A 26,784-nucleotide genomic window follows, 5' to 3' on the forward strand; every position below is an offset into this window, starting at 1 on the left:
CCTTGGGCAAGCTCCCCGGCTTGTAGCCCTATCCCGGGCAGGGTGAACTATTCCTTTGATGTTTTCCTCATAGGGATCTTCTGAATTGCTCTTTATCTGGTTCTTCACCCAGGACCAATTTGCCATGGCCTACCAGGGGGCAAAAGCCCCTGGACAACATAGCACCTGGGATCCCTGGGACACACTAACCCCTCCACCACAATAAGGTAGAGCTGGGCGATATGAGATTTTTTCATATCACGATATGTTTTTTTCATTTCAGGCGATAACGATATCTATCACGATATAAGCCAAATAACTATATTTGTAAGATTTAAATGTGCCGTTGCTCACAAGTAAAATGTGAAATAATCAGCAGCTTGTTTTTATTTAAATATTTATTTCCCATAATAAGTTCAACAGGGTAGATGTACTTAAGGAACATGAGACTTTTTCAGATAAATAAAGGCAAATATTGCAAACTACACAAAAGGCAGCCGCTAAAGCGTTTAAGTTTCAAAATAGAACAAACGAAACAGACTAAATTGTCAATTCCACTTAGAAACAAAATATTAATTCTAAAGATAAATCTTAGTTTGTTTTACAGAAGAACAGACAAAACTGACTAACTTTTGTCAATATCAAATAAACTGAGAACTAAAAGGAAATTCTCAATCTCTCCTTGTTGTATAGCTGAGCTTTTCAAACAGTTTTAACAGTTACTTTAGTCTGACAAAAGCCGAATGACGAATTAGCGCTTCCAGTCAGAGACTGAGGCTACGTCCACACGTACACGGGTATTTTTGAAAACGGAGATTTTCCGTTTTCGTTTTAAAAAATAATCCCGTCCACACATAAAGGCAGAAATGAAGGAAAACGCTGCTATGAACATGCCAAAGCAGCAGGTGGCGCTAGATTCCTAACCGTGCAGAAATGTTGGCCAATCAGAAGTCTAGAAGCCTCGGTGGGAAAAAGTAAACAAAGCTGGGGCATAGAAGCAGAACCGAGTCGTATGTGTGGAGGGACAGTAACTGTGTGTATATGTAAGCATTTAAACACTGCAGAGAGTAGAATTAACAGTATTGTAGAAATTCATTTCACCGAAACAATAACGTGGCGCAGTGTGACGCATGCACCAGTTTATTGTATTTCCAGACTTGCTTTCGGCACATTTACAGTGCACGCTACTCTGTTTTTGTCAGACTTGAAATAGCCGAAATACCTTCACACTACGGACCTTCTTTGGCTCTTCCGTTCGACAATCTCTCCGGCGTTGGAACCATCATCTGTTTTCTCTTCGGTCACGCTCGGTTGATTTTTCTAGTCGGCACACTCATTTCCTCCATTACGCGCTGGCTCCATTACCTGCTGGCTGCTTCCCAAACAAACACACGTGCGGCTTGGCACTTGTGCTGTACGTAACAAGTCACGCGACGTGACGCTGCGGCTGTGATTGGTTCGGCTCTGCGCTACTTAATTTGGATTGGCTGACCTTTTTTTTTTTTTTTTTTTTTTTTTGAGGACAAGAGCGGCGAGGTCTATCGCGATAGCTTAATTTCTCTATCGAGTAAAAGTTATATCGCGATACATATCGTTATCGTTCTATCGCCCAGCTCTACAATAAGGTAGCAATTTGCAGAGAGGCCTAGAGAGAGCTGAGTGTTAACGCGAAGCTCTCAATTTACCGGTCGATCTACATCCCTACCCTCACCTATGGTCACGAGCTGTGTGTAGTGACTGAAAGAACAAGATCGCGGATACAAGCAGTGGAAATGAGCTTCTTCTGAAGCGGGACTTCTGGGTGAGGTGTTCCAGGCATGTCCGACCGGAGGAGGCCCCGGGGCCGACCCAGGACACGCTAAATGTCCACAACAATCATTCCAGCTAAAGGCATCAAAACAACAGTTCCCAAACCATCAGGCGACCCCATGGTGGATACAGCCATACAGTTTATAGTCTATGGATGGACCCTTTTACATGATATTATATTATTATAATAACCACATTATTATATTAAGTAATACTGCTACAGATATCACCTTGTACCTTCCTGCCTACAAATGGAGTCTGAAAATGTCAAGAAGACATTTTCCTTGATGACTTGTGATGTGCCATAAAAAAAGCTGCTGTAACTTGAGCTTCACCTTTTGATCTATCGCTTCTCTAAAACCTCCAGCATTCACTCGCCTGTTCCTGCAAATACATTCACCGCCAGCTCCTAAGCTAAAAGAAGCCTCCAGTCACAAGTTGACCCATATAAGGAAGAACTGTGAGCCAGGTCAGTCTGTTTTTCATGAACAATGTCAGCTGTTAAACCCACAGTTCACATGTTGTACATACGATCCTCAAATGCACAAACATGTTTGTGAAACATCCACCCACACACTCACTCCACACACGCAGACGTGCATACACATGCCAGTAATGGCCTTTCCTGTAATTACAGTCATTTGTCAAAAGCACACCTTGATTTATGGTCAAATTAAAAATACACCGGAAAAGAAGCTGCAGGTCCTGGTAACTCTGGATACAGTGAGTGATTAATGCTGCGCCATTACAGGCAAGAGAGTGGCATGATCCGGATATGCACCTTGCCATGCAGCACATAGTAAGTAGAAACATCAATCCCTGCATTCCCAGTCTCTGGTTGACAGAGTGGGTGCACAGCGGGTGGGTGACTGGGGTAACATCGGTCAGGGTGACAGTGGTTTGAGAGTGGTGCAGAGCAGGGCTGCCAAAATTAGTAAGTAGCACAAGAACGTGAGGGGCACAGCTGTTTTATTCCAAAGAAAAGGTAGGCTGCTTATAGCCGCGCACCGACTCCTTACAGGGCATCTTCTTAATAAGGTATTTGCTTTACTTCATGCACACACCAAGAGAAAAACATTTGGCTATGAGCCCAGCGGCATTTTGCTGTGGAATACAAATAAGCTCAGGATTAAAATATGCTTTCACTATAAATACACTCATTGCATTTCTGTTATTCCTCTTTCACTGGAGACAGCTTGATGGCTTTTTGTCTAAAGTAACAGTGGTAAATAACGAGCTACTCGGTCACATTGTGAATATTTGCAAGCAGTGGAAAAGCAATATTTTTAACCGTGGCTGCGGAAGTAAAAATATAAACTAAATAAACCAGAAAATGAATGATAAAGTTCATCTTTCATGTGCAACATGATGGACTACTTGATCACAGATAAATGTCTTTGTGTTCTTGTGTCTGTGGTTTGCAGCAAAACAAATTCCACAGACAACATCTCGAGCCCTGAGAAAGAAGGACGGCAAACTTTATCATCTGAACTTGGACAGCAGAGCCGAGCAGAAGTGAAGCAAACACAAAACAGATGAGCGAGCTGTTCCATTTGTCCAGTTTATCTAAAACTGCTAGGCTATATAAGAATTCAAGTACTTTTAAATTGCCTCATTGATAAAGTCGAAGGGAATACAGGCAAGAGACACGAATTGTGCCGGTGAAGAAATCTTCAGAGCTCAATGCAGTTAATGTGCCTCGAGGCCTGTGCCAACCAGGAGAGCTCCAAAGACTGTATCTGAACATGAAGTGGAAGGCTTATGGCGAGCAATGCCAAGCCTGAAGAAGACCACCCTCCCTGAGGTAATTTCTTCAGAAATGCTTAGTTAAGGAGCATGAGTAATGCTATGCAAAAAGCTGCCATGTTTTTAGGAATCACATGGGATTGGGGGTGGGATTGTGGAAAGCCTTTACAGAGCTATGGTTTGCTCTGCAGGAAACAGATAAGGTGGCTTTCTACATTTTTCTCCATATTTTATCAGCCGTCCACATGGCGTGCACTCAACTCTGGGTACCCCATAAAACCCACACCATATTTCCTCCTAAAGTTTGCACGTTATCAGTATGTCACGTCTTCCTATGATGCCTCATGGCTATAACTGCTCATGAAGTCCTTTATTTTTACACAGTAATGGGCTCAGTGATGCTCTGCCTGCAAGGTGGTGACAGCAAACTACACGGACTTTAGCGCCGCCTCGTAGGGCAGCAGAGATGGGCAGTAACGCGTTACTTGTTTTTTCAGGTAACGAGTAAAGTAAGGGATTACTATTGCAAAAACGGTAATTAGATTACCGTTACTTTCCTGTAGGAACGCTGCGTTACTGCGTTACTAAAACTGTGATTTTTTTGCGAGAATGTCTCATGACAGTGACGTAAGCGAGTGCAACGTTCGTGACAACAGCTGTGTGCAGATCAACAATGGATCATATATCGAGTGCAGAGAGAGTATGAGCGTGCAGCGTTTAAAGCGTGGAAGTGCTGACCTTACTTTGAGTTTGATTCCATAAAAAGTGACAAAAACATTAGTGTCCGCTGTGCGTGGGAAGAAAACTTCTTTTTACAGCGAAAAAAACCCTAAACTTCCAACAAGCACCGAGTAGCTACGACGTAATGGGAAACTCACAGAGAAACTCGCGGATTCTTCCACTGACCGCGGCACACCTGCACCAGGGTAACCCTCCGCCTGCCCCACTCCTGCTTTACAGGTGAAAATAGAGCAACAGGACCGCTGAGTCTTTGACTTTATTTATTTTCTGCTGTGTTTTACTTGCATCTATTTGAAAGACTGAGTGTAAACACACAAAATATTTTATTTGATGAGCTGGAATGTGCAGAAAATAGGTTTAAATATTAAACTAATTTCTTCCAGTCAGAGAATGTTGCAGATAATTAAATGTTTGCTTGATGCATAAAGTTAAAAGATTAAAACTAATAAAACATGTTTTAAAAAGAGACTTTTCCATTTGATTACATTTTGTATGATGGATTATGCAGAAAAAGTAGAATTGGGCTGAAAGATCTATCGCTTTATCACCTCTTCAGGTTGTAAATCGTGTTTTTAAAAAGTAACTAAGTAACTAAGTAATTAATTACTTTTGAAAATAAGTAATCAGTAAAGTAACGGGATTACTTTTTTGGGGAAGTAATCAGTAATTAGTTACTGATTACTTTTTTCAAGTAACTTGACCAACACTGTAGGGCAGTGACGAAACAAACGTGTGCAAAATAAGGCGAGACATAGCACAGTTTCTGTTTGTCAGCGCCGTCTCATAAACCACTGAGAGAACAAACTGAAACTTTTCAGAAGAGGACGTCTAATCTTTCTTTCACCACAGAACTAATGCATCTCAGCCCTCTGACAAACACTGCTATTTGAAACACTCAAACAAAATCTGCCAGTTCTTGCTGTAAAACAAATAAGGGTGACATCCACTTTCAAATTCCTCCTTCAATCCAAGGCCGTGGGCTATTCAGCAAACAGCTTGTATTCTGTTCATCTACATAATATTTTCTTGCTGGAAGTGTGAAATGCTTTTTGTTCCTTATATGTTATGTTCAGTTTTCAGTTGCAGTGTAATTAGATTTGGGGTGTTTTCACACCTGTGGTGTTTAGTCCATTCATATTGAACTCTTTCCCCTTTGGTGCAGTTCGTTTGTGCGCAGATGAGGGTCCAGACCAAAATGACTGCACTGAGACCCTTTGAGGAGGCGTTCCTGGTGCGTTTCCAGAAAAACTCTAAAGGATATTTGTTTGTGGTGTGAACATGATTACTTCCTAAGCTGCGTATGGTTTGTATTCTTAATGTGGCAGGTGCTACAGATGTGCAAAGGTCTGTACGAGTTACCAATTAGCTGTGAAATGAATGTAAATGATCTGTGTTCTCCAGTAGTGCCGAACACGGCACCTTCTTCATGTATTTACGCTTGTTGCTCCATCTGGCCAATAAAGGGGCTCCATAACCTGACGTGGTTTGTATGCCTGTGAAGGTTCTCCGTTATCCAGGTCATCGTAGTCTAAGGAGCTTGGAAAGAAAAGCATCTGGACTTCTTTAAGTTGCTTGAAGTCGTTTCACCTCTCATCCGAGAAGCTTCTTCAGTTTAAGATCAGTGGGGGTCCTTGTCCCTCTTGGGGGACACTCCCATACTGCTTAAATCTGGGACCCTCCGTTTGACCTTAGAACTGAAGAAGCTTCTTGAATGAGAGGTTTTCAAGCATCTTAAAGAGGTCCAGACACTTTTCTTCCTGAGCTCCTTAAATGATGGTTTGTAGTGACGCATTTTGGATTTTTCTGTGTGAAAAACCAAACTGATGGGAAACATTCACAAACTCATCAACTGATCCAGGCCAGAGTGAACGAGCTTTAGTGCCCGTTTCATGGATGTTGTGGTGGCTGCAGTAAAACTACACAAAATTAAAGAGATGAAATTTAAAGTGATGGATCAATTTCAGTGGAAACAGCTGTTTGATAGATAGCAGGACTTTCTCACTGACTCGAACATCTTTTACGTTAATAAACTCAGCTCCTTGTTAAATGCAGTTTTCAGGCTTTTCTATTAAAGCTTTTATATTTTTAAATGAATTTCTTCTTTGTTCAGAACATTCAGGGTACGTCGATGTTCAGAACGGTTTTTAAAATGAGCTGTAGGCTGCACGAGGTTAATTCAGTCTAGAAAAGCAGATTATTTTTCTCCTTCAGATCATAGTTGCTGCATTCGGGGATGTGAAGTTTGCTGCTGAAGCTTTTACAGTTTCACTACACAAAACGTGACACAGACAATGAGTTTGTGTCTGCATCACATGTAGCTGAAGGGAAAGGACGGAGCACACTGCTTCTCCTCAAGGTTGCATTTCCTACACATGCAGTGTAACAATTTAAAAGCTCTTTACTATGTTAAAATTGTAATATTTATAATGTCATAAGCAGGTTTATTTCCAGTCATAATTTTCACATTTCCATGTGCCTACATTTCTATCACATATATTAAATTTAATAACCAGCTGAGTAGGAGCAAAAACAAAAGGTGCAATAAAACTAGGCTTGGAGTAAAAGCTAGAGGTAGAGCGGAATTACGAGGCAGCGGTGATGGCGTAATAAACAAAGCACCAGCAAAGCCACCGAGAGCTGGAAAGATAGAGAAAGAGTCGCCGTTACTGTATTTCTGTATGCATTTGTTTCTCAGAAATGCCCATTAGCCGAGATGGATGTCCTTGAACCCAGGTCTGCGCCAACAGGTATCTCTCACTAACAGACCGCCCCTCCACTAGTAATTACACAGGGAGGTCTGCAGCAGGTGGCACTGGGCTGAGCAGCATTTACATAAATCTGCATGTGTCACTGAGCCTGGCTGCAGCCTCTGGCACTCTTTATACATCCTGCTCACACTCAGCAGACGGTTTGTTCAAATTTAACAAAAATGGATCGTAGTGAGGTAAAATAGCATCGATCCTCTCAGAGATGTACTCGTAAAGCACTGAGTTTATTTCATGCTAACAAACGGTTTTCCATTTTACTCTGAAATCACACAAACACGCTGCAAAGTATGCACCCGCATTGTCGACATGCTGTTATTCTGCTTTGATTTTCATCATGAATCTAACATTCTTGCATCTGGTCAATTCAGCGACGTGTTACACAGCTTTCACTAACGTAACGACACAGTCAATACTAATTACACGCGTTTTGTTGAACAAAGAATGCTGAAGTCACCTCCCCTATCTGTTTCTTTTTCTAGGTTTCTATATTTCACATATTCGTCTGGTCTTTTCGCAGCTATTCAGTTTTAGCAGCTATTGAACTGCAGCGTTTGTAAAAGCGATTAAATCTTTAAGAAACATTTGAAATGATCAAACAAGTATTTAGAGTAGAAGATTTCTGTTGAACGGCTATGAGCAAACAGGCAATCACAGCATGCATCTCAGGTTTTCTTTGTAACAAATGCACAACAAGCCTGAACCCACACTTTTATATGCATGTACGTGTGTGGCCAGTAGCATGCCTATACTTCTGTGAGCAGTGGGACCCCCCACCCCCCAATGGTGAGAGGTGTTTCTGCTGACAGGAGCATATTCAAGGTAATGGAACCACTGTGTTGTCCCAGAGCAGAGCACTAAAGCAGAACTGCGTTCTGTCTCCTACTACACGCACCGCTGAACCTCCAGATGACAAAGTGCCTCGCTGGCTGACCAAATCAAATACAATAAAGCTGAAAAAGAAGAAAGAAGATTGAAGGAGAAATTCTTAGATTTGTCATATTTTGCTGTATAGGCAGGAAAGTATGTATTTTCAATTGGAAAAGCTGTCCATCAGGTGAATGCCACACAAAGAAACTCGACAAGCACTAAAAGCACTGTGAGCTCAAAAGAAGCCTGTTACTGCTGTGTATATGGATGCAACACAATATGCGCATGTCAGACAGGCAGGTGATTACATTCTGCTGGTGTAGCTTCTCAGTGCGGAGAAGAATCGTGGGGATGATTAAATAAATAAAGAAGAGGTTGAATAATGAGAGGGGAATGAAAACAAGTTCCACAATAAATGACAGAGTGAATAAGACGCCATAAATTATTCCCATTTCAATTTACATATTTCATTTGTATTTCATCATGTTGTATAAATAAAATAACAAATGAGAGGAAAAATGAATTATTAAGCAAATAAATTGGTAGAAACTCAGCTTTGCAATAAAACTACCGCTAGCTGACTTCACCTTGTCGATTTCTGTGGAAAGACGCCATAACTCACAAGCCCAAAGGAGCAGACTGCTAGCCAGCTGACATTATTGCTGATCTCTGTAGAGACCAAGTGAAGTTGTGTAGATGGGCATTGCCAGAGTGCCCCAAAGGAGCAAAATGGACCGATAAGTTGTGGTTGCAATATGGAGTTGAGATTGGACGTGTGCAGGAGGCTGTGGGGAAACTAACTGGTCACTGCATTAACTTAGGAGCGACAAGACTGACTCACAAGTGGCTCAGAGACAGAACTAAGCCTCCGTGACATGGACTCGTCAGCTGTGAACTCTTCGAACTCTTAAATCTTAAAGGTTTTGATTTTAAACCTGCTGAGATCAAACACAATTTTCTGCATACAGAGGAAAATGCAAGTCAGAGTGTGTTAGGGACCGGAGCTTTGCAGAAAGCTAAGTCAACTCGAGCATGTAACCGTTGAACTGGGACTCAAAAGCTCCAGCAAACACGCTTGCATATGAGCACACAGCACACACAGTTAACTAAGCAGCTCAAAGCTGTCTTCGGGGGAGGAACAAAGAGGGAAAATACTTTTGTAAATATCATTCAAAAAAGGAGAATAATTCATTTGCAGACAAAAATGATGTTGTTATCACTGTGGTGCAAAGAAGCAACCCGTTTTACCCCATGTTTATAATCAAAGGAATTTTAATGAACATGCACACACACATAATTCCACCTTGACCTGGTAGGAACCTGCTGCCTAGAGCCCCGTGATATGCTGCTGTTCAAATCCTCAAAACCCAGACAGATGAAGGAAAGGATATTTGTGTCGGTACAACTGGATGTTGAATTGTGGTGTGGATATAGAGATTTTAACCAATTTACTGACCTTGAAGAAGGCGTTGTCCTTTTTGGAAAGGACCTCTGTACATCACCTGGTACTTTTTGACCTGGAAGCCAGGCACACAGCCCTCGTGGCCACCATCCCCTTGGCCACCCACATGGGCAACCTGCAACACAGAAAACACCAACAGTCAGAATATTACAGATAAGCACATGGTTCAGACCAGAGGACCAAAGCTGGAATAACAGAAACACATTTTTAAAGATGCAATTCCCCAAAATAAACAGCAAAAGCATAAAGCAGATACATAAATAATCCATGGCAAAGAAAAAGCAGCAATTCTAACACTGTAGGAATTCTCCTGGCATTTCCCCCCCCACAGTTTCACCTCTGATCCAAACATAAGGCACCGGGAGTCGAGCTGTGTGATGCTAGCAGCTAACGTGTCCTTGGACCACAGACCTCGTACATATCGTTCATATTTCCTAACATCCTTTCTAGTTTTTACAACAAACCGTTTCTGAGTAGTACTACTCAGAAACGGCATATTTACACAGGCACAGCTTATAATGGTGAGAGTGTTAGAGTGATGCACTTTTACATTACAGTTTAAAGCAAATAACAACGACAGTCTTCGTGTGATTCGATGTTTTCTCCTCATCGGTGTTACTGGAGTTAGTAAAGACATGAGTATGGTTTTATTTCTTTTTTATTTTTAGTGTTCATAGATTTTTGTCTTTTTCTCAATGTGCTGCTTTACAATTTAAATTTAAAACTACCCTCCTTGACTTTTTACTCTCAAAAAGAGCAAAAAAACCTCATTCAGGTTAAAGAAATATTTAAAGTGGAAAAAATACTTCGGCCCCTGTTTTTCAAAGGGGTTTAAAGGGTGGATGTTCCCATGGAAACAGGCTGTAAAATGACTGAAGGGATGTTCAAACCAAACATCCTCTAGGCTGGAGCATATCACAGCAAAACTAATACTTCACATTGATTGAGGATATGCTGTTAAAGAGATAATGATAGGACACCTTTTCTTTCAGGTTATTGTTCTTGTTACCTTTAGTTTTTATGTCCAGCATTAAAAATATGTGTTGTCATTATGATATATAACAAATAGCTTTATAAGCGTGAATTATTTGTTTTGAACAAGTCATGATGGAGTATTTTGTGGAAGATCCAAGGTGGCACCAACACTGTCAGAAATAAGGTTAGAAACATTTTGTAAGATATCAGGTAAATTTTGTATCATTAAAAAAAATCCCACTCGCCCTGTCGGCAGTTTACTAGAGACTGATGAGGTACAACAAATACTTTAGCACGGTGGAGCCAGGGTGTCATCATCCCCGCATACTGGGGGATGAACAAAAGGTGCGTTGGATGCATTGAATGGATGCGAGGAACAATGTTAGGATCAGGGGCCAAGATGAAGGCAGCACAGAGGGAAGCTAGTCATCTATCAGAGCTGCAGAATGGTGGAAGTACCACAAGCTGTCCACACAGATACCAAGCAAAGACTCACAGCTTTGGATAACCACTTGAATGTGTACAAGAGAGTTATAAGCCAGCAACCATCCAAGGTGATTAATATGTGTGAACCAGTTGAAGCTAATGCTAAGAAAATATTGTGGGGAACAATTTCTGATTTCATAGAGTGATTATAATGATTTTCCAATGGTTTCCTGGTGCCCTGCATCTTTAAGGATGACAACGAGTTCATAAACATAAAGTGCAATACAACATTTACCATAAACGTCACAGACTCTACTATTCTTAAAAGCCTCGTGTTTTTACTGAGAATAAGAAATAAATAATTTCACGGCTCTGTCTTTCTGGACTGTATCTCTGATAACATTTTTTTAAAACTACCAAAGAAGAAGAACTGCATTAGTTTCATAGATATACTACAGTTACAGCAACTTTGAAACTGAAGGTTGATCAATATATCACTTCAAATGATTTCACAGGTTTACAAAACTGTGTAGTGTTATATTTTCAGAAATAGTTTGTGTGACAGCGTAAAGAAGCAGCCGAGAGATGAAGAGATCAGTCACCCACTAATAGAAAAACTCAGGATATGTCTACATACTGAACGTAAATTAAGGGAGGTGATTTTATGCAAATGCAGCAGTCACAATATTTTATTTCCTCTAATGTGAAATTTTATTGTGCTACAGAGTCAATTAACACTTTTTTCCTGCACAAACACAAAGTTTAATCTCTGTGACTCTGTCATTATACTAACATTATACTTACCTGCCACCTATTAAGCAAGAGGATTGACAAATAGAAATAGCCAGTCATTCACAAATAACCATATACAGCACATTCACATTTACACTTACAGGTGAGCTACATCTGCTGATTTAGATCTACAGGTTCATTTGTGCATCTTGATTAAGGAAACCCGACTTCACCAGTGAAAATAATTGTTTGCTGACTTTATGACACATGTTATCAAAATTATTGGCACAGTCTAACCTGCAAAATGGGCCATTATGTAGTATGTAATGTTCAACGAAAGACACAACATTGACCCAAAGTTGTTGTTTTAGTTGCTTTATTGTCTTATTTCTTCTATTTTATATCTTTTTGCATCATTGTTTTAAAATACAAACAAAATTTCATACTCAAATATTTATTTTATTTACTTAAAAGACACAAAGCTGTGCTGTAATCGTGTATCAAGATCCAGCCTCATGGTAAACAAGCTTTGTCCACCATAAGGCCATAGAGGTCTTACGTACACCAAAGGTGGCCAAAGTAACGGTATTCTTTACTTAAGTAGAAGTACAGATATCTGTGGTTTTTAACAAAATACTCCAGTAACACCTGAAGTACTGAATCTACTTCTTTACTGAAGTAAAAGAAAAAAGTACAGTCTCTGAAATGTACTCAGACTAAGAAAGGAAAAGTAACACCTCAAAGAGAAATTCTACCAGATATTTCTATGCAAAGACAACTAAACCTTTTGCTATATCAATATAATAATATAATATTATAAGTACACGAGAATACAAATGTTATTTGAATGAAATTCTAATGAATGTTTGAATCTGTTATGTAGGACACAAGTGAAAGAAATTTAATTTAACTGTATTTAGTTGTCTACAATTTGCCTTCACACCCAAACACAAACATGAGGACCAGTGTTGGTCAAGTTACTTGAAAAAAATAATCAGTAACTAATTACTTATTACTTCCCCCAAAAAGTAATCCCATTACTTTATTGATTACTTATTTTCAAAAGTAATTAGTTACTTTTTAAAAACACAATTTACAACCTGAAGAGGTGATAGAGCGATAGATCTTTCAGCCCAATTCTACTTTTTCTACATAATCCATCATACAAAATGTGATCAGATGGAAAAGTCTCTTTTTAAAACTTGTTTTATTCGTTTTAATCTTTTAACTTTATGCATCAAGCAAAAATTTAATTATCTGCAACATTCTCTGACTGGAAGAAATTAGTTTAACATGTAAACCTATTTTCTGCACATTCCAGCTCATAAAATAAAATAGTTTTTGTGTTTACACTCAGTCTTTCAAATAGATGCAAGTAAAACACAGCAGAAAATAAATAAAGTCAAAGACTCAGCGGTCCTGTTGCTCTATTTTCACCTGTAAAGCAGGAGTAGGGTAGGCGGAGGTTTACCCTGGTGCAGGTGTGCCGCGGTCAGTGGAAGAATCCACGAGTTTCACATTCCCGTGGTAGCTACTCGGTGCTTGCTCGGAAGTTTAGGGGTTTTTTCGCTGTAAAAAGAAGTTTTCTTCCCACGCACAGCGGACACTAATGTTTTTGTCACTTTTTATGGAATCAAACTCAAAGTAAGGTCAGTACTTCCACGCTTTAAACGCTGCACGCTCATACTCTCTCCGCACTGATATATGATCCATTGTTGATCTGCACACAGCTGTTGCCACGAACGTCGCACTCGCTTACATCACGGTTTTAGTAACGCAGTAACGCAGCGTTCCTACGGGAAAGTAACAGTAATCTAATTACCGTTTTTGCGATAGTAATCCCTTACTTTACTCGTGTGTGGGGAGACCATGGCTCGCCCCACACACGAGTGGGTGGGAATCGCATCTGTAACCGGAAGGTCGCCGGTTCGATCCCCGGGCTCTCTGTCCTGGTCGTTGTGTCCTTGGGCAAGACACTTCACCTACTGGTGATGGCCAGAGGGGCCGATGGCGCGATATGGCAGCCTCGCCTCTGTCAGTCTGCCCCAGGGCAGCTGTGGCTACAACTGTAGCTGCCTCCACCAGTGTGTGAATGTGAGAGTGAATGAATAGGCTATATAAATCTAATCCATTATCACTTGAAAAAAGTAATCGGATTACAGTAACGCGTTACTGCCCATCTCTAATGAGGACAGCCAAGAAGTGGGATTCAGCAGGTTGGGGAACCCTAAGATCAGTTGTAGTGGCTCGGTGTTGGAAACAGAATCACAACCTGTGATAATCACTAATGTGAGCACCAGTGCAGGCTGTGATCAGCTGACCTGCTGCTCTTTGTGGATTTACAGAACTGAATTCAACAAGATGTCAGCAGATGTTTCATGAGCTGTCCTGGCTGATTTCTATGTCCTACAATGACAATGACAGCCCACTCTGTGTTGTCTTTATACTACACTGTATACAGTTGGTATAAGAGTGGAATTCAGGAAATTAATCTAAGCATCATCAACTCAATGCAGATTATCTCCTATACTTAAGGTAACCTGACAGTGACCATGAACACCACAGCTGCTGTGCACCAGTCAAACACAGTTTTGCAGGCGAATCTGTTTATCCTGACAAAGTCATTTTTGGATCTGCAGTGTATCAAGTATGACTGACCTTACCTTTAGGTATAACCTGTTTCCCCGTTCCTGTGCTGCCTGTCTTATATCTTTCTCCATCTCTGAGTGAACTTATCCCACATTCCTTTCTCTCCCTACAAATACAGCAGCTGTACCTTTAGCCAGCAACACACTGCAACACACTGCACATGAACAGTTTGTATGTTTGCTGATGTTTCTTGAATTAATAGAAATGTTACATTTGAAATTGTAAATGCTACAAACGATACAGGTGAATCGAGAGTAACGAGACTGTTATGAAAATGTAAGGAAAGTGTAGAAAGTACAGATAATTGTGTAAACTGTAGAAGTAAAAGTAGAAAATTAAATACTCTTGACTTTACTAATAAAGTATAGTACAGATACCTGAAAATTCGACCTTGGTACAGTAACGTAGTATTTGTACTTTGTTACTTCCCACCTCTCTGATCACCACACCCCGGGAAGGCGCGCCCAAAGCGTGTCTTTGTCCTTGTCCTGTCTTTATTCCCCATCCTAACAGCAGATGGCCCCGCCCCTCCCTGAGCCTGGTTCTGTTGGAGGTTTCTTCCTGTTAAAAGGGAGTTTTTCCTTCCCACTGTCACCAAAGTGCTTGCTGTATAATTGTGGGGTCTTTACCTTACAATATAAAGCGCCTTGAAGTGACTGTTGTTGTGATTTACACGTGATATACTGTAAATAAAACTGAATTGAATTGTTTTCCTTGCTTGTCAAAATATTAATTTATTCTGTCCTGACACCGTTTGTCCCTAAACTCAAGCATGCTGACTAAGTAGGCTGCAAGTCATGTTGGCATGGCAGGAAAACATGGATATACACCACACACCTCCATCAACGCACATCATGAACACTCATTTCAACGTCCATTAAGGGGAAAATATTACAATCCAGCTCCAGTGCTGAACCACAGTATTAAGGCAACTCAGAGTTAATGGGAGTGGCGGTAGAAACAGGCAGGTGTTATTGTCAGCCACTACCCTCCATCAGGAATCCATTTAGGTCTACTGGATCAGTGAAGGTCGTATCAGCCAGCTGAGAGGTATTATCGTCAATGTCAGTCTTTTTCCTAATAAGTCTTTTTGATGAGAGTATCAGCTAAAAATCTCTTTCAAAGTTATGCAGAGATTGTGTGGAGATAAAAGATTTCGGTGAGATGTTGTGTGTGTGTACATACACCTTTTATTGTTTGTCTGAGCTGTTTTTATGTGTGTTTAAGCTCGCTTGTTGGTTCTTATTTTACATATATGAGAGACTGAACTTGGTAGATTTAAAAAATGGTTTAATGGTATGAAAATCCTCTGGTTATTGTTTTGTTATACAAGTGCAAAATTGAATTAGTTAGAATTAGGGGGACGTGGATATCTGACCTAATTCTTTGCTCAAATGTTCTCGACAATGAAGTTTAGTGAAGCTCCTGCCTGTGTGCGCCAACACAGACATGATGAAAATATAAATGCACATATAGAAAAACTATTAAATGATTCCTCAACTTCACAGTATTTTTATCTGTTGGGTTCAATGAAAGTAATTATTTTTCGTTTGTTTGTTTTTATGCCGGGTCCCTCGTTTCGTTTTGATGTTTCTTTCAGGCTCTCACTGTTCAGCAGTAACTGGCTCTGTATGTGTTTGCCAGAGTGCTACACAGAGGGGTTGCTATGGTCTGGTCTTAGGGAACAAAGAGCCTCGGCTCTATGAAAATACCTCTTCGGCCGGAACAATTATCTTGGTCAAGCAACTGAAAATTGTGTATTATGTAACAGTTTAATGAGATGATGGACAAAGAGCCAAGGAGATAAATAGATCAGAAAGCATTTAGCAGGATATGTGGACAACATGAGAGCGAGGAGTGGAGTAAACAAGTCATGCAAATGGTAAGTGTCAGACAGCAGGATCATTGGGATCTAATAAAATTCTATTTTCAGCTTGCTGTATCACTTATGACTGTGCTTTACTCTTCAATATTGATTCAGCCAAAAAAGAAAGATGATCAGATCTCATTCAAACAAAACAAAAGAAAAAACTCTGACCTCAAAACTCATTTTGCTAAATGTTAAATTATTCACTGTTTCATCTTATTTCTTTTGGTCTTATAATTTAAAAAAGAAAGAAGGAGAAGAAAAAACTAATTCCCATCTATCCGTGCATTTGAGCTGCAGCCTGTCCAAGCTGTCACAAGCTCAGACGCGGGGTACACCCTGCACCGGGCGCCAGTGTTTTGAGGGTTAACGTAGAGAGACGACCTTTTATGCTCACATTCACGGGCAATTTAGGATCAACAACATGCAAGTGTGTGAGGTGAAGGAAGAAGCCAGAGAGGCCACAGAGGTATGCAGAGAACATGCCAAACTTCACATAGAAAAGCTCCAGCAAACCGAGAGCTGAGGTGAGGGGACGGTGCGAACCACCACCAAGAGACACGGGAATATTATAACATATCATAATTATTATTAATATTAATAGCAAAAAAGATTAAAATAATACTAAGACACAAGAACATTATGGATTTCTAAACCTAACCAAACAACTAGTGAAACTCAAAAGCAAATAAAAAGTGAAACGCAAATAATATATAGAGCCTCTACACTATATTATCAACAAATTACATTATTAATGAACATATCACTGGTTTAATATCTGAAAAAGAATGAAAAGTATTAATAGACATTTAATTAACCAAGTCAATTATGTTTTCCAACGAGAAAAGAAAAGATAAGAAAAGAAAACGTGGAACCTAATCTGAAACCAGCACACATCTGGAGTAATATAAAGTAGAAGTTTGAGCAATCACTGAAAACCTGCAGGACAACTTTTGATAAATGTGTCCAAGATCAATGTAATCTACTTTCAAGGAGATACCTTCATTCATCCAAAATGGGTGAAATACCAAATGTTGGAAAAAATAGAATAAAATATCATCACCAGCAACAACACTATGCTCACTTTTGTTGTTGGTTCTGTTATTGGTGAGACTTGAATACTGTCTGTTAGACGTGTTTATGCATCTGAACAAATACAAATTCTCTGTATTTATACTAACAATGCAGTTATTAAACGACTTTTATGCAGCTCAACATTAATCAGTCGTAAAACCAGAAAATCCACAAAAGAGATTTTTTTCTGTTCCTTTTTTTTAAGCTCCACTTTTGACGAACCTTTTCCTAATAAATAAATAATTATGTTTAAAAAGTTGTCGTACGTCTCAAAGAAATGTTTTCTGGTGGTTGGAAGTCATGTTTGTAGAGCTCATGAAAGCCTTATTACATTTTAAATGAGGACAAAATAATAAAATTGCGAAGAAAAAAATTGGGGCTGGATGGGTTTGTACATATAAGAGCTGCCACGATTAGTCGACTATCAAAATCGTCGACGACTGATTTAATAGTCGACGCATCGTTTGAAGCTTTGTAAGATCCAAAAGCCGCAGGAATAAGTAGCAGGATTTAAGAGTGTAATAACGGACTGAAACAGAAGATGGCAGCACTGCATGTACAAGGATGCCAGCTGCCGTTAAACCCCGAAGAAGAAGAAGCTGTGTCCCAGAATTCATAGCGCGGCCCAGCGCAGTTTCCAACAATGGCGGCAGCTAGTTAGTTTTAATGTTACTCTTATTATTCTTTCTGGGTCACAAAATAAACGTTTAACATATTTTCAGGTGAGAATGTAGCTGTGTAAACCTCAAATATCTGCTCAGTTTATCAGGACACCACATATTTTCAAAAGCACTCCGACGTTTTCGGAGACGTCTGTTACCCACTAGCTTGATAGCGAGCCGGGGGCTAGGCTCACTAGCGCCGTGAGAACACCGGACTCCCGGCAAACCGTTTTCAAACCCACCCCCGTCTTTCGTTACTCAGGTTAAACATGATATATGAGTCACTTAGATAACTTCAAAATGTTATTGTTTGGCTTTTTGTAGTATTTTATTTTATACAAGGAGTTTATTAAACTTCACCGAAACAATCTGCAGATTTCATTAAAATTTAATAAACTATCATCTTGTCTTTAGTTTTAGTTAGCACAGACCTTAAACACTTAAAGCTGTAAGCTAATGATAGTTATATAAGAGCAGATGCTGCTGGTGCAATAAGCTGTACGTTTCACGTCCAATGGATGATGATCTGATTAGTCGACTAATCGCAAAAATAATCGGTGACTAGTGGACTACCAAAATAATCGTTTGTGGCAGCCCTAGTATACATTCGCTTCTTGGTGGAGAAATATATATACAGTTATCTATTGACAGCTACTCGGCGTGCATGTCTTTAGGTTGATATTAGCAGACGAGGAATGCTCAATTATGAACGAAGCATCCATGTGTTTTTTACCTCTAGCATTTAGATCAGGCCGTCGCATCATAAGATCTGTTCACAGCATTAAGGTGAAAAGTGCAAAAATGAACGGGGAATGAAAAGTACACCGTGGTCATCACAAGGTCAGTATTTTATGAGGCAGTAAACAAAGTAAAAAGTGTAAAAGTTGTCTTTACAGAGATGAGCAGATAGTAGTATTGATTAAAATGACAGACGAGGCTGACTAAGGGTGTGAGGGCCGAGTGGCTCAGGTTGCTGTTTTTTGTCGTTGCGGTTATGATGTCAGTCAACTCATATTCATTCGTGAGGAGTAACAGCGGGTCAGCTCATCGCTTGAGAGTTTGACATCTGATTTAGTTCAAGTGTGAAGGACCAGTCAGGTGATTAAGGCAATGACTTGGGAGAGCACACAGTAAATGTCACCTCTGCTGGGAATCAATAGCGCCTCGAGAATTCAGAGTGCATCGATAGATAGAGATGGAGACCGCTATACCAGATATTTGCTGAGGAGTGGCGGGCAGGAGGAGGTTGAGAGAAAGGCTGTGATGGCTGTTAGAAGTGATGTGTGAGTATGTGCACATGGACTGTGTGTATGTGAGGCTAAATGCAATCAGACAGTGGAAGAAGGAAGATTGAGAGAGGCAAAGGAAAACGAAGGGAACAGACTCCTGTCAGTCTGCGTCCTTCATGCATTCTAATGTCTTTATTATCGAGAATTATTTCACCTGTTTTTTTTTTTTTGTGTTGATCCACAAATACAATACAAGTACTGAAAAACGGTATCTTCCAAAAACTGGACTTTATTTCACTGTCTGTGCTTTTTTTCTTTTGTTTAAGTCAGGGGTGGGGAACCCCAGGCTTCAAGGGCCGGTGTCCTGCAGGTTTTAGATCTCACCCTGGGTCAACACACCTGAATCAAATGATTAGCTCATTACCAGGCCTCTGGAGAACTTCAGGACATGTTGAGGAGGTGATTTAGCCATTTAAATCATCTGTGATGGATCAAGGACACATCAAAAACCTGCAGGACACCGGCCCTCGAGTTGCCCACCCCTGCTTTAAGGCATTGTTTTCTGTAAGCTGAATAGATCGAGGTACGTTAACTTTGCTTTTGTGTACAGATCTGATATTGATCCAGAATTTGAAACAGCCGTACCCATGTTAAAGAATGCTCGGCATATTTTACCACCTCCCTGCAATTATGTTGGACAGTTTACACCCAGCTAGCACCGTGACATTTCATCCAGCCACCTTCGTGTCTTACCCATTCCACATTTCCCCTCAATCTTGCAATGTGTCTGAATCCATCAAGGTAAATGTCAGTGCACACACCTCACTATAGGTCTGGCTGACCCATTCCAGACTGGCTACACATACAGCCCGAGATGAGCCAGAAAGCCAAGCGAGAGAGAGAATCAATCAGGATGGGCCGTAGACAACTGCAGCTGGCAGGTTACCCAGGCATGGAGCACCTGAGTCATGAAACCATCTGGTTCTTGGCCCACACTGCCGAACCCTGGTCACACCTGCTGGGCCTGTAAAACAACACTGGAGCAGTAAACACACAGCCTCACCATAGACCGCGGGCAGCCAAGCAAGCAGGGACAAGAGAAAAAAACAGAAAAAGCATCTTTGCTGTTGGCTGGTTATTGTCACTGTGTGAATGCAAAATCAGGAGGGTAATAAAGGAGAAAGAAGCAGAAGGCAGAAATACAATATAACTATAAAGAAAAAGGCCAGTAGAGGCACACTAGAGGGACGGTACACAATACCAGAATACTGCTGGAAGTCTAAATGCTAAATTCACAAGCTAATTTCTCAAAGTTGACTGTGCCTTACAGTTGGTTGATAAACACTTTGATGGGAATTTGCTGTAATTAGTACATATTTAATCTACTTGCACAGAGCAACAGGTTTAATTTCTTCATGAGCAACTAGGAATAGTTCAGCAGGCACTTCCTGTCTGATGATATTCCCGTTACACAGACGTGCCCAGCTGTCCTTTACAAAAGGTAGTTTTAGCGAAAACGACCCAAATTGCAAGAATTCCCTAACATCTGGACAGCTGTGTCACATGTTATCTTCTGTTGGTCTATAAAAGCTCACATGTGTCTCAGAGAAGTTGGAAGCTGCCATTTAGGTGGAGGTATGAGAAGTGAGTACCGTATTTCCCGGACTACAAAGCGCACCTGAATATTAGCCGCACAAGCTAAAATCAGGGGAAAATCCTGTTTTGTACATACATTAGCCGCACCTGACTAAAAGCCGCAGGTGTTTCAATGTTGACTTATCATATGTAAGAGAATATGCACAAAGGGAATTGTCAGGAAAGAGATGGCTGTTTGGAGACACACCCCTTTTATTAATATTTTGAAAAACAAGTTATGGGTACATATTTGCACATGTAGTACATAACAGTAACCTACAGCACACCAGAACAATAGATTCGGACTACCTTTTAGGCTCAGGTGCAGTGACACGGCTTTAACAAGAAGAAAAGTCAGTCATTCACCATCTTTCTCTTCTTCCTGCGCACTAAAACCACCAAAGTCCTCTCCTCCAGTGTCGGATACGAACAGGCTCAGGATGGCTTCGTTATCCACTCTCAGCTTCTTTCCTTCGTTGTCACTTTCAAAACCAAAGAAATCCTCGTTGTCAGTGTCAGAGTCGAACACCCTCAGAAGGGCCGTGGCGGTGTCCTCCTCTCCATCATGCAGCAGTCCAGCCCTTCAAAATCCGTTGGTGATCGTGGATGTTTTCGCACTTTTCCACGCTGTCAGAATCCACCGGTGGAGTTGGGCATAACTTGCTTTTCGCAAGTTTATCGCCGCTCGTCATCCACGACTCCCGCTGAACGCGTAGCGCTACTTTGAAGTTTGTTTTTCGCGCTACTTCGTACGGCACTACGTTGCCTGGCGGACGGACATGTGACTAACATACCACTCTTGAACCCCGATCCTTCCGCCAGGCAACGTAGTGCCGTACAACAGCGGAACAAACAAAACAAATCGTCTTACGATATCACGAAAATCATGGACAATCCATAGAAAAGCCGCACCTGACTAAAAGCCGCAGGGTTCAAAGCTTGTGCAAAAAGTAGCGGCTTATAGCCCGACAATTACGGTACTTGGCAAGAGAAGTTAATAGTAATGAAGCAGAAATGACAGAAGAAACTGGTTGTTTGCTAAATTCATTCATTTTATAAGGAATGATAATTATAACTGCATAACGAAAAGCACGTGTGAACATGAAAACGAGAAAATTGCAAAAGATGCGTTGTGACGCAATAACTGGAGATAAAGTATCTGAGTTTCAGCAGCGGGACCACGCTTCCAAACATGCTCCTATATATGTTCCCCCAGTTCTACAAGCTGTTTGTTCTCATTTACGTGCCCCACCCTGCCTCCCCATTTCAATTCTTTAACTTCTTCACTTCTATTTCGTACACGGGGATCTGCCAGGCCCACGAGCCGCCGCCAGTCCCCTTTGAGGCCTTCCCCAAACCGCATCTCAATTCACGTTCAAGCCTTTACCACTAAAACTCTGTCAAAACTAAAATGAGGACGTGGGCCCAGCGAGTGAAACAAATTGTTGTGTGATGAAGAGATACCAGATTCTGGTTAGCATACAAGGATTAACAAAAGACATCATCAGATTATTTATTACAGAATGGGCACAACTGGTAAACAGAAAACAGACACACTACAAAATTCTAAAAGAGAAGTTCTGAAACACATTTCAATGATCTTCTATACAAAAATCAAGTATCGTGATGTTCACTGGGGGCCCTATGCTTTGTTTTAGGCATGTTGTTAACGTACTGGTAAAGGTACAGAGCCGTCGAAAACTATCAACATGTGGTTTGACTGTCATTACGGAAAATGCAGTTTCTACCATTGGCTCTGGCCCAAAGACCTTAAAGGAGTTTCCTCAAATTATTTAATATAACAATATTGTTTGATTTTATGCACGTGTCATTGTTCAGAATAATTCTGTTCATAATTTTTATGGACAGGATTTCTAGGCACAGCCAAGTGGCGGAGGGCTTTCGCTTTGGTGGCCTCAGAATCTCATCTCTGATTTTTTGCAGATGATGTGGTTCTGTTGGCTTCATCGGGTGAGGGCCTCCAGCTCGCACTGGAACGGTTCGCAGCCGAGTGTGAAGCAGCGGGAATGAGGATCAGCACCTCCAAATCTGAGGCCATGGTTCTCAGCCGGAAAAGGGTGGAGTGCTCACTCCGGGTCGGGGATGAGTTCCTGCCCCAAGTGGAGGAGTTCAAGTATCTCGGGGTCTTGTTCTCGAGTGATGGGAGAAGGGAGCCGGAGATCGACAGACGGATTGGGGCTGCAGCTGCAGTAATGCGGACGCTGCACCGGTCCTTCGTGGTGAAGAGGGAGCTGAGTGTAAAAGCGAAGCTCTCAATTTACCGGTCAATCTACGTCCCTACCCTCACCTATGGCCTCGAGCTGTGGGTAGTGACCGAAAGAACGAGATCGCGGATACAAGCGGCAGAAATGAGCTTCCTCCGAAGGGTGGCTGGCCTCTCCCTTAGAGATAGGGTGAGAAGTTCGGCCATCTGGGAGGGGCTCAGAGTAGAGCAGCTGCTGCTCCACATCGAAAGGAGCCAGCTGAGGTGGTTCGGGCATCTGACAAGGATACCCCCTTGTCAGATGCCCTTGTTCCCCCGGAACACCAAGGTGTTCCGGGGGAACACCAGCTGGAGGAGGTGGCTGGGGAGAGGGAGGTCTGGGCCTCTTTGGTTAGGCTGCTGCCCCCGCGGCCCGGCCTCAGATAAAGCGGATGAGGATGGATGGATGGATGGATGGATGGATGGAAAAAGAGCACACCATTTTCACATGCTTTTATCAGCCACGTGCACTGACATAAATCAATTCAAATTAAATATTTAAGGAATTTACTATCAATTATTTCATCACTCTGAATATGCTGGTAATATGTAACTGTGCTATCAAAGAAGCACAGAGTTTAAAATAAATGAACACATTTGCTGCTTGTGTCCAAAGGGATTCAAACTAGGACTCGGGGAGTAAAACAAGTTGTTTAGTTTTTATTCAGCTCAGCTCACAGCTCCACGGAGCGCACAGAAGGCGTGCTTCCTCTGCACAGCATAATCTCCTGCCTCCAAAAGAGCAAAGGGGGACTGTAAATCGGCCCGGTGACTCATTAAGACTGAAGATGCTGCGACCACTGCCAGCTGGCTACCAGTGTGTGTAACGAGGACTTCTCTCACTCTACGGAAGAAATTTGACTTTGAAACTTTCAGTGGTACGTTGCATTCAAGCAGACGTGCCCTATTGCGATGCAAATCCAACATCCCCGGTGGGGTGTAGAGTTGCGTGGTAAGTGAGCTGGTGTAACCCCGACAGTATCATTTCCTCACTGTCAGTCTGCTCAAATCCCCTTTCTAGTTGGCAAGCTTGTCAATACCTCCACCTCACACACCTCTCACTTCACCGCACAGGAACAGGGAGAGAGGTGTGAAGCGAGGAGCTGAAAAACAACAAGCGCGTCAGCTGCAGGCACCAGCTGCTATCCAGCAGAATTCATTTGAATGCACTTTATTTTTTCCCTGTTGGGATTTGGCATGTCAATCTGAGCACTTTCAGCTTTACCTAGATGGCATGTTCATTCACCTTGAAAGGGTGCTTTGTGTAATAGCCTCAGTAGGTAAACTTGAAACGGATGGTTTTAAGAGTATATTACTGTCTCCTGTCTTTGTTTGTGTTTATTGTGTCTAAACAACAACCAAAGCAAAGTTTGGCCAAAACCCTGGCGCCCGTGGCAGCGACAGATGGAAACCCAATGCAACAGAAACACTGCTGAACCAAAAACGCTGCCACATCGACAGGGAGGTTACACCTCTTCGGGACCTGTCTGGAAGAGCCGAGTTCAAAATGGTGATGCTATCGCAATTTGTTCTCAAAGGCTGCAAATTGCAATGCAATTCAAGTTTGAAAGCTGCTAATCAGCAGCTCGCTGCTAGATACAAAGCTATCAGAGGCAGGCGTCCGTCTGCGACGCACCGGGGTGGACAGGAAGAGATAAAGAATATAAAAGTACATGGATGCAGATTCTCAACTCCTTTGTTATCACGCCGCCCGTGTCTACAGCTTTTATTGAGCGGTTACCCTGCTCGGCTATTTAAGGTAAAGGACTAAGGCCTATGTTTGTCTCTACTTGTGGTTTATTTTCCATTATCTGTTTAACTTCCTTCTCTCTAGTTGGCCTCTATTCATTAAAAGTCACAGGGGGCTGCTGATAGCCTGCCAGGAAACACTCCTCCCTACACCCAGACCTGACCTGCACCTTCTGATTATGGATCAGGTGAAACTCAGCCTTTAATGCTTCCTGATAAAACTTCTGTTTACTCCTCTCACCTTCCTCTGTTTGATCCTTCGATTACAGAACATTCATGATTCGGTAAAAGGACTAGATGTTGCAATCCCTGATACTGCATTGCTTTAAATGGAGACCATCTTGAAGGATGGCTGTAATGAGGAAAGGCAGCCTGGAAACTTTACCAGAGGGACACATCGTTGTGTGCCTCAACTTCACAGAGTGTTTCGGTCTTTTACCCAGGCTAATCTGCCATTTTTTCCCTTTCTGATCTAGGTTATCATATTAAAACTCGGGACACATCGTCAGTAGTGGACCTTGGATTCATCGGGTGTTTCGGCCACTATCACTAGACACCCTCATCCAAGGAGGCCCTGCCAGGGCATCATCCGTGTTTTCCCCATTCTTTTACGTAACTCACATGTATGTGATTCAGACATCTTACTGATCACAACTATCTTCAACATCCCACCGAGCTTAATCAGCACCTAAAAACAACTTGTTTTGATTCTATTTCACCATCAGCACATCACCTGCCTGCATCCTCTCAGATGCAGCCATTGTACAAGATTTGCAAATCTTCCATCCATCTTCATCCGCTTTATCCGGGGCCGGGTCGCGGGGGCAGCAGCCTAAGCAAAGAGGCCCAGACCTCCCTCTCCCCAGCCACCTCCTCCAGCTTATCCGGGGGAATACCAAGGCGTTCCCAGGCCAGCCGAGAGATATAATCTCTCCAGCGTGTCCTGGGTCTTCCCGGGGCCTCCTCCCGGTGGGAACATGCCTGGAACACCTCACCCAGGAGGCGCCCAGGGGGCATCCTTGTCAGATGCCTGAACCACCTCAGCTGGCTCCTTTCGATGTGGAGCAGCAGCTGCTCTACTCTGAGCCCCTCCCGGATGGCCGAACTTCTCACCCTATCTGTAAGGGAGAGGCCAGCCACCCTTCGGAGGAAGCTCATTTCTGCCGCTTGTATCCGCGATTTGCAAATCTTATGAAGCCATATTTTATTCCCAATAGAACAAAGAAAACTACGATGATTTTGAATTCAGGGCCGTGTTTACGGCTGTGTAGCATCCTCTCTTCTTTTGGCCAGAACTGACCCGACCAATGGCAGCAACACTGACTTTTGGGAGAAGAGTTTGCACCGGTGGGAAAAACACATTACATAGTTTAGCATTTCAGCGGTGCTTAATGATTTGCTCCCTCTTGTTGTTCTTTCTGTGTTTCATGCTCAGCTGTTAACTCTTGTCCTCTTTCTTCCTTCTCTCTACGTTTGTTTCTGTGTGGTTTTGCCCAAAAGTCACTCGGGCCACACTTACTGTCACGCAGAGATAGGGACAGTCTCCATAACGCTGACAGGCAGAGCTCCCTCTATCCCTCAGCAGAGCTCGAATATGTACGCATGCTTCCATGCAGCTAAAAAGCAGCATTGCTGAAATGTTGTGGATACTTTGTCAAGTAGTGTCAGAAGGTCCCACTCGCTTCAGCTTTGTAAACACGAGGCAAACAGATGCAAAGTGACCGACTTACATGGAGTAACAGTGAGCTAGAACAGCAACCAACTCGTGCAATAGGATCACACTACACGTCATGGAGGTGTCACTTTATTCTAGGCTGAGAATGGTGTTGCTCCATATAAACACAAATGAATGTGCTCTTAGAAACTAGCGACGCTTCAGTAAAAAAATCTATTGTGGGTACAGAATCACTTCACACTGATTAGGACACACACAGCAGATATGTGTGATTCTGTATGTAAGTGTTAGGAAAGCATGTCAGCGGTGCAATTTACTGTAACCTGCGTCAATCCAAACTCAAGGAGAGGCACAGTTTTCTAAAAAACACTTCAACCCAGCAGGTTCACGCAGAGTTGAAGGATTATTTTGAGTGAAAACTGTATTTTTTGTGTGTCGTTTGACCCAACAGGGACTGAATCCAAAAAAAAGGAAAA

The 26,784-nt window shown here is 41.9% G+C and overlaps 1 protein-coding gene across 2 annotated transcripts in view; it reads right to left on the reverse strand.

The window, feature by feature from the left end:
- The window catches only part of cdh13 (cadherin 13, H-cadherin (heart)), a 387,431-nt gene that overhangs the window by 274,272 nt on the left and 86,375 nt on the right, over positions 1-26,784 (reverse strand). For both annotated transcript variants that reach the window (XM_026176725.1, XM_026176726.1), the window contains exon 2: positions 9,367-9,487. In XM_026176725.1, coding sequence (XP_026032510.1) covers positions 9,367-9,487 — 121 coding nt within the window. The remainder of the gene's footprint in view (positions 1-9,366; positions 9,488-26,784) is intronic.

The sequence above is a fragment of the Astatotilapia calliptera genome, chromosome 7 (assembly GCF_900246225.1).
Source record: "Astatotilapia calliptera chromosome 7, fAstCal1.2, whole genome shotgun sequence".
Classification (NCBI taxonomy): domain Eukaryota; kingdom Metazoa; phylum Chordata; class Actinopteri; order Cichliformes; family Cichlidae; genus Astatotilapia; species Astatotilapia calliptera.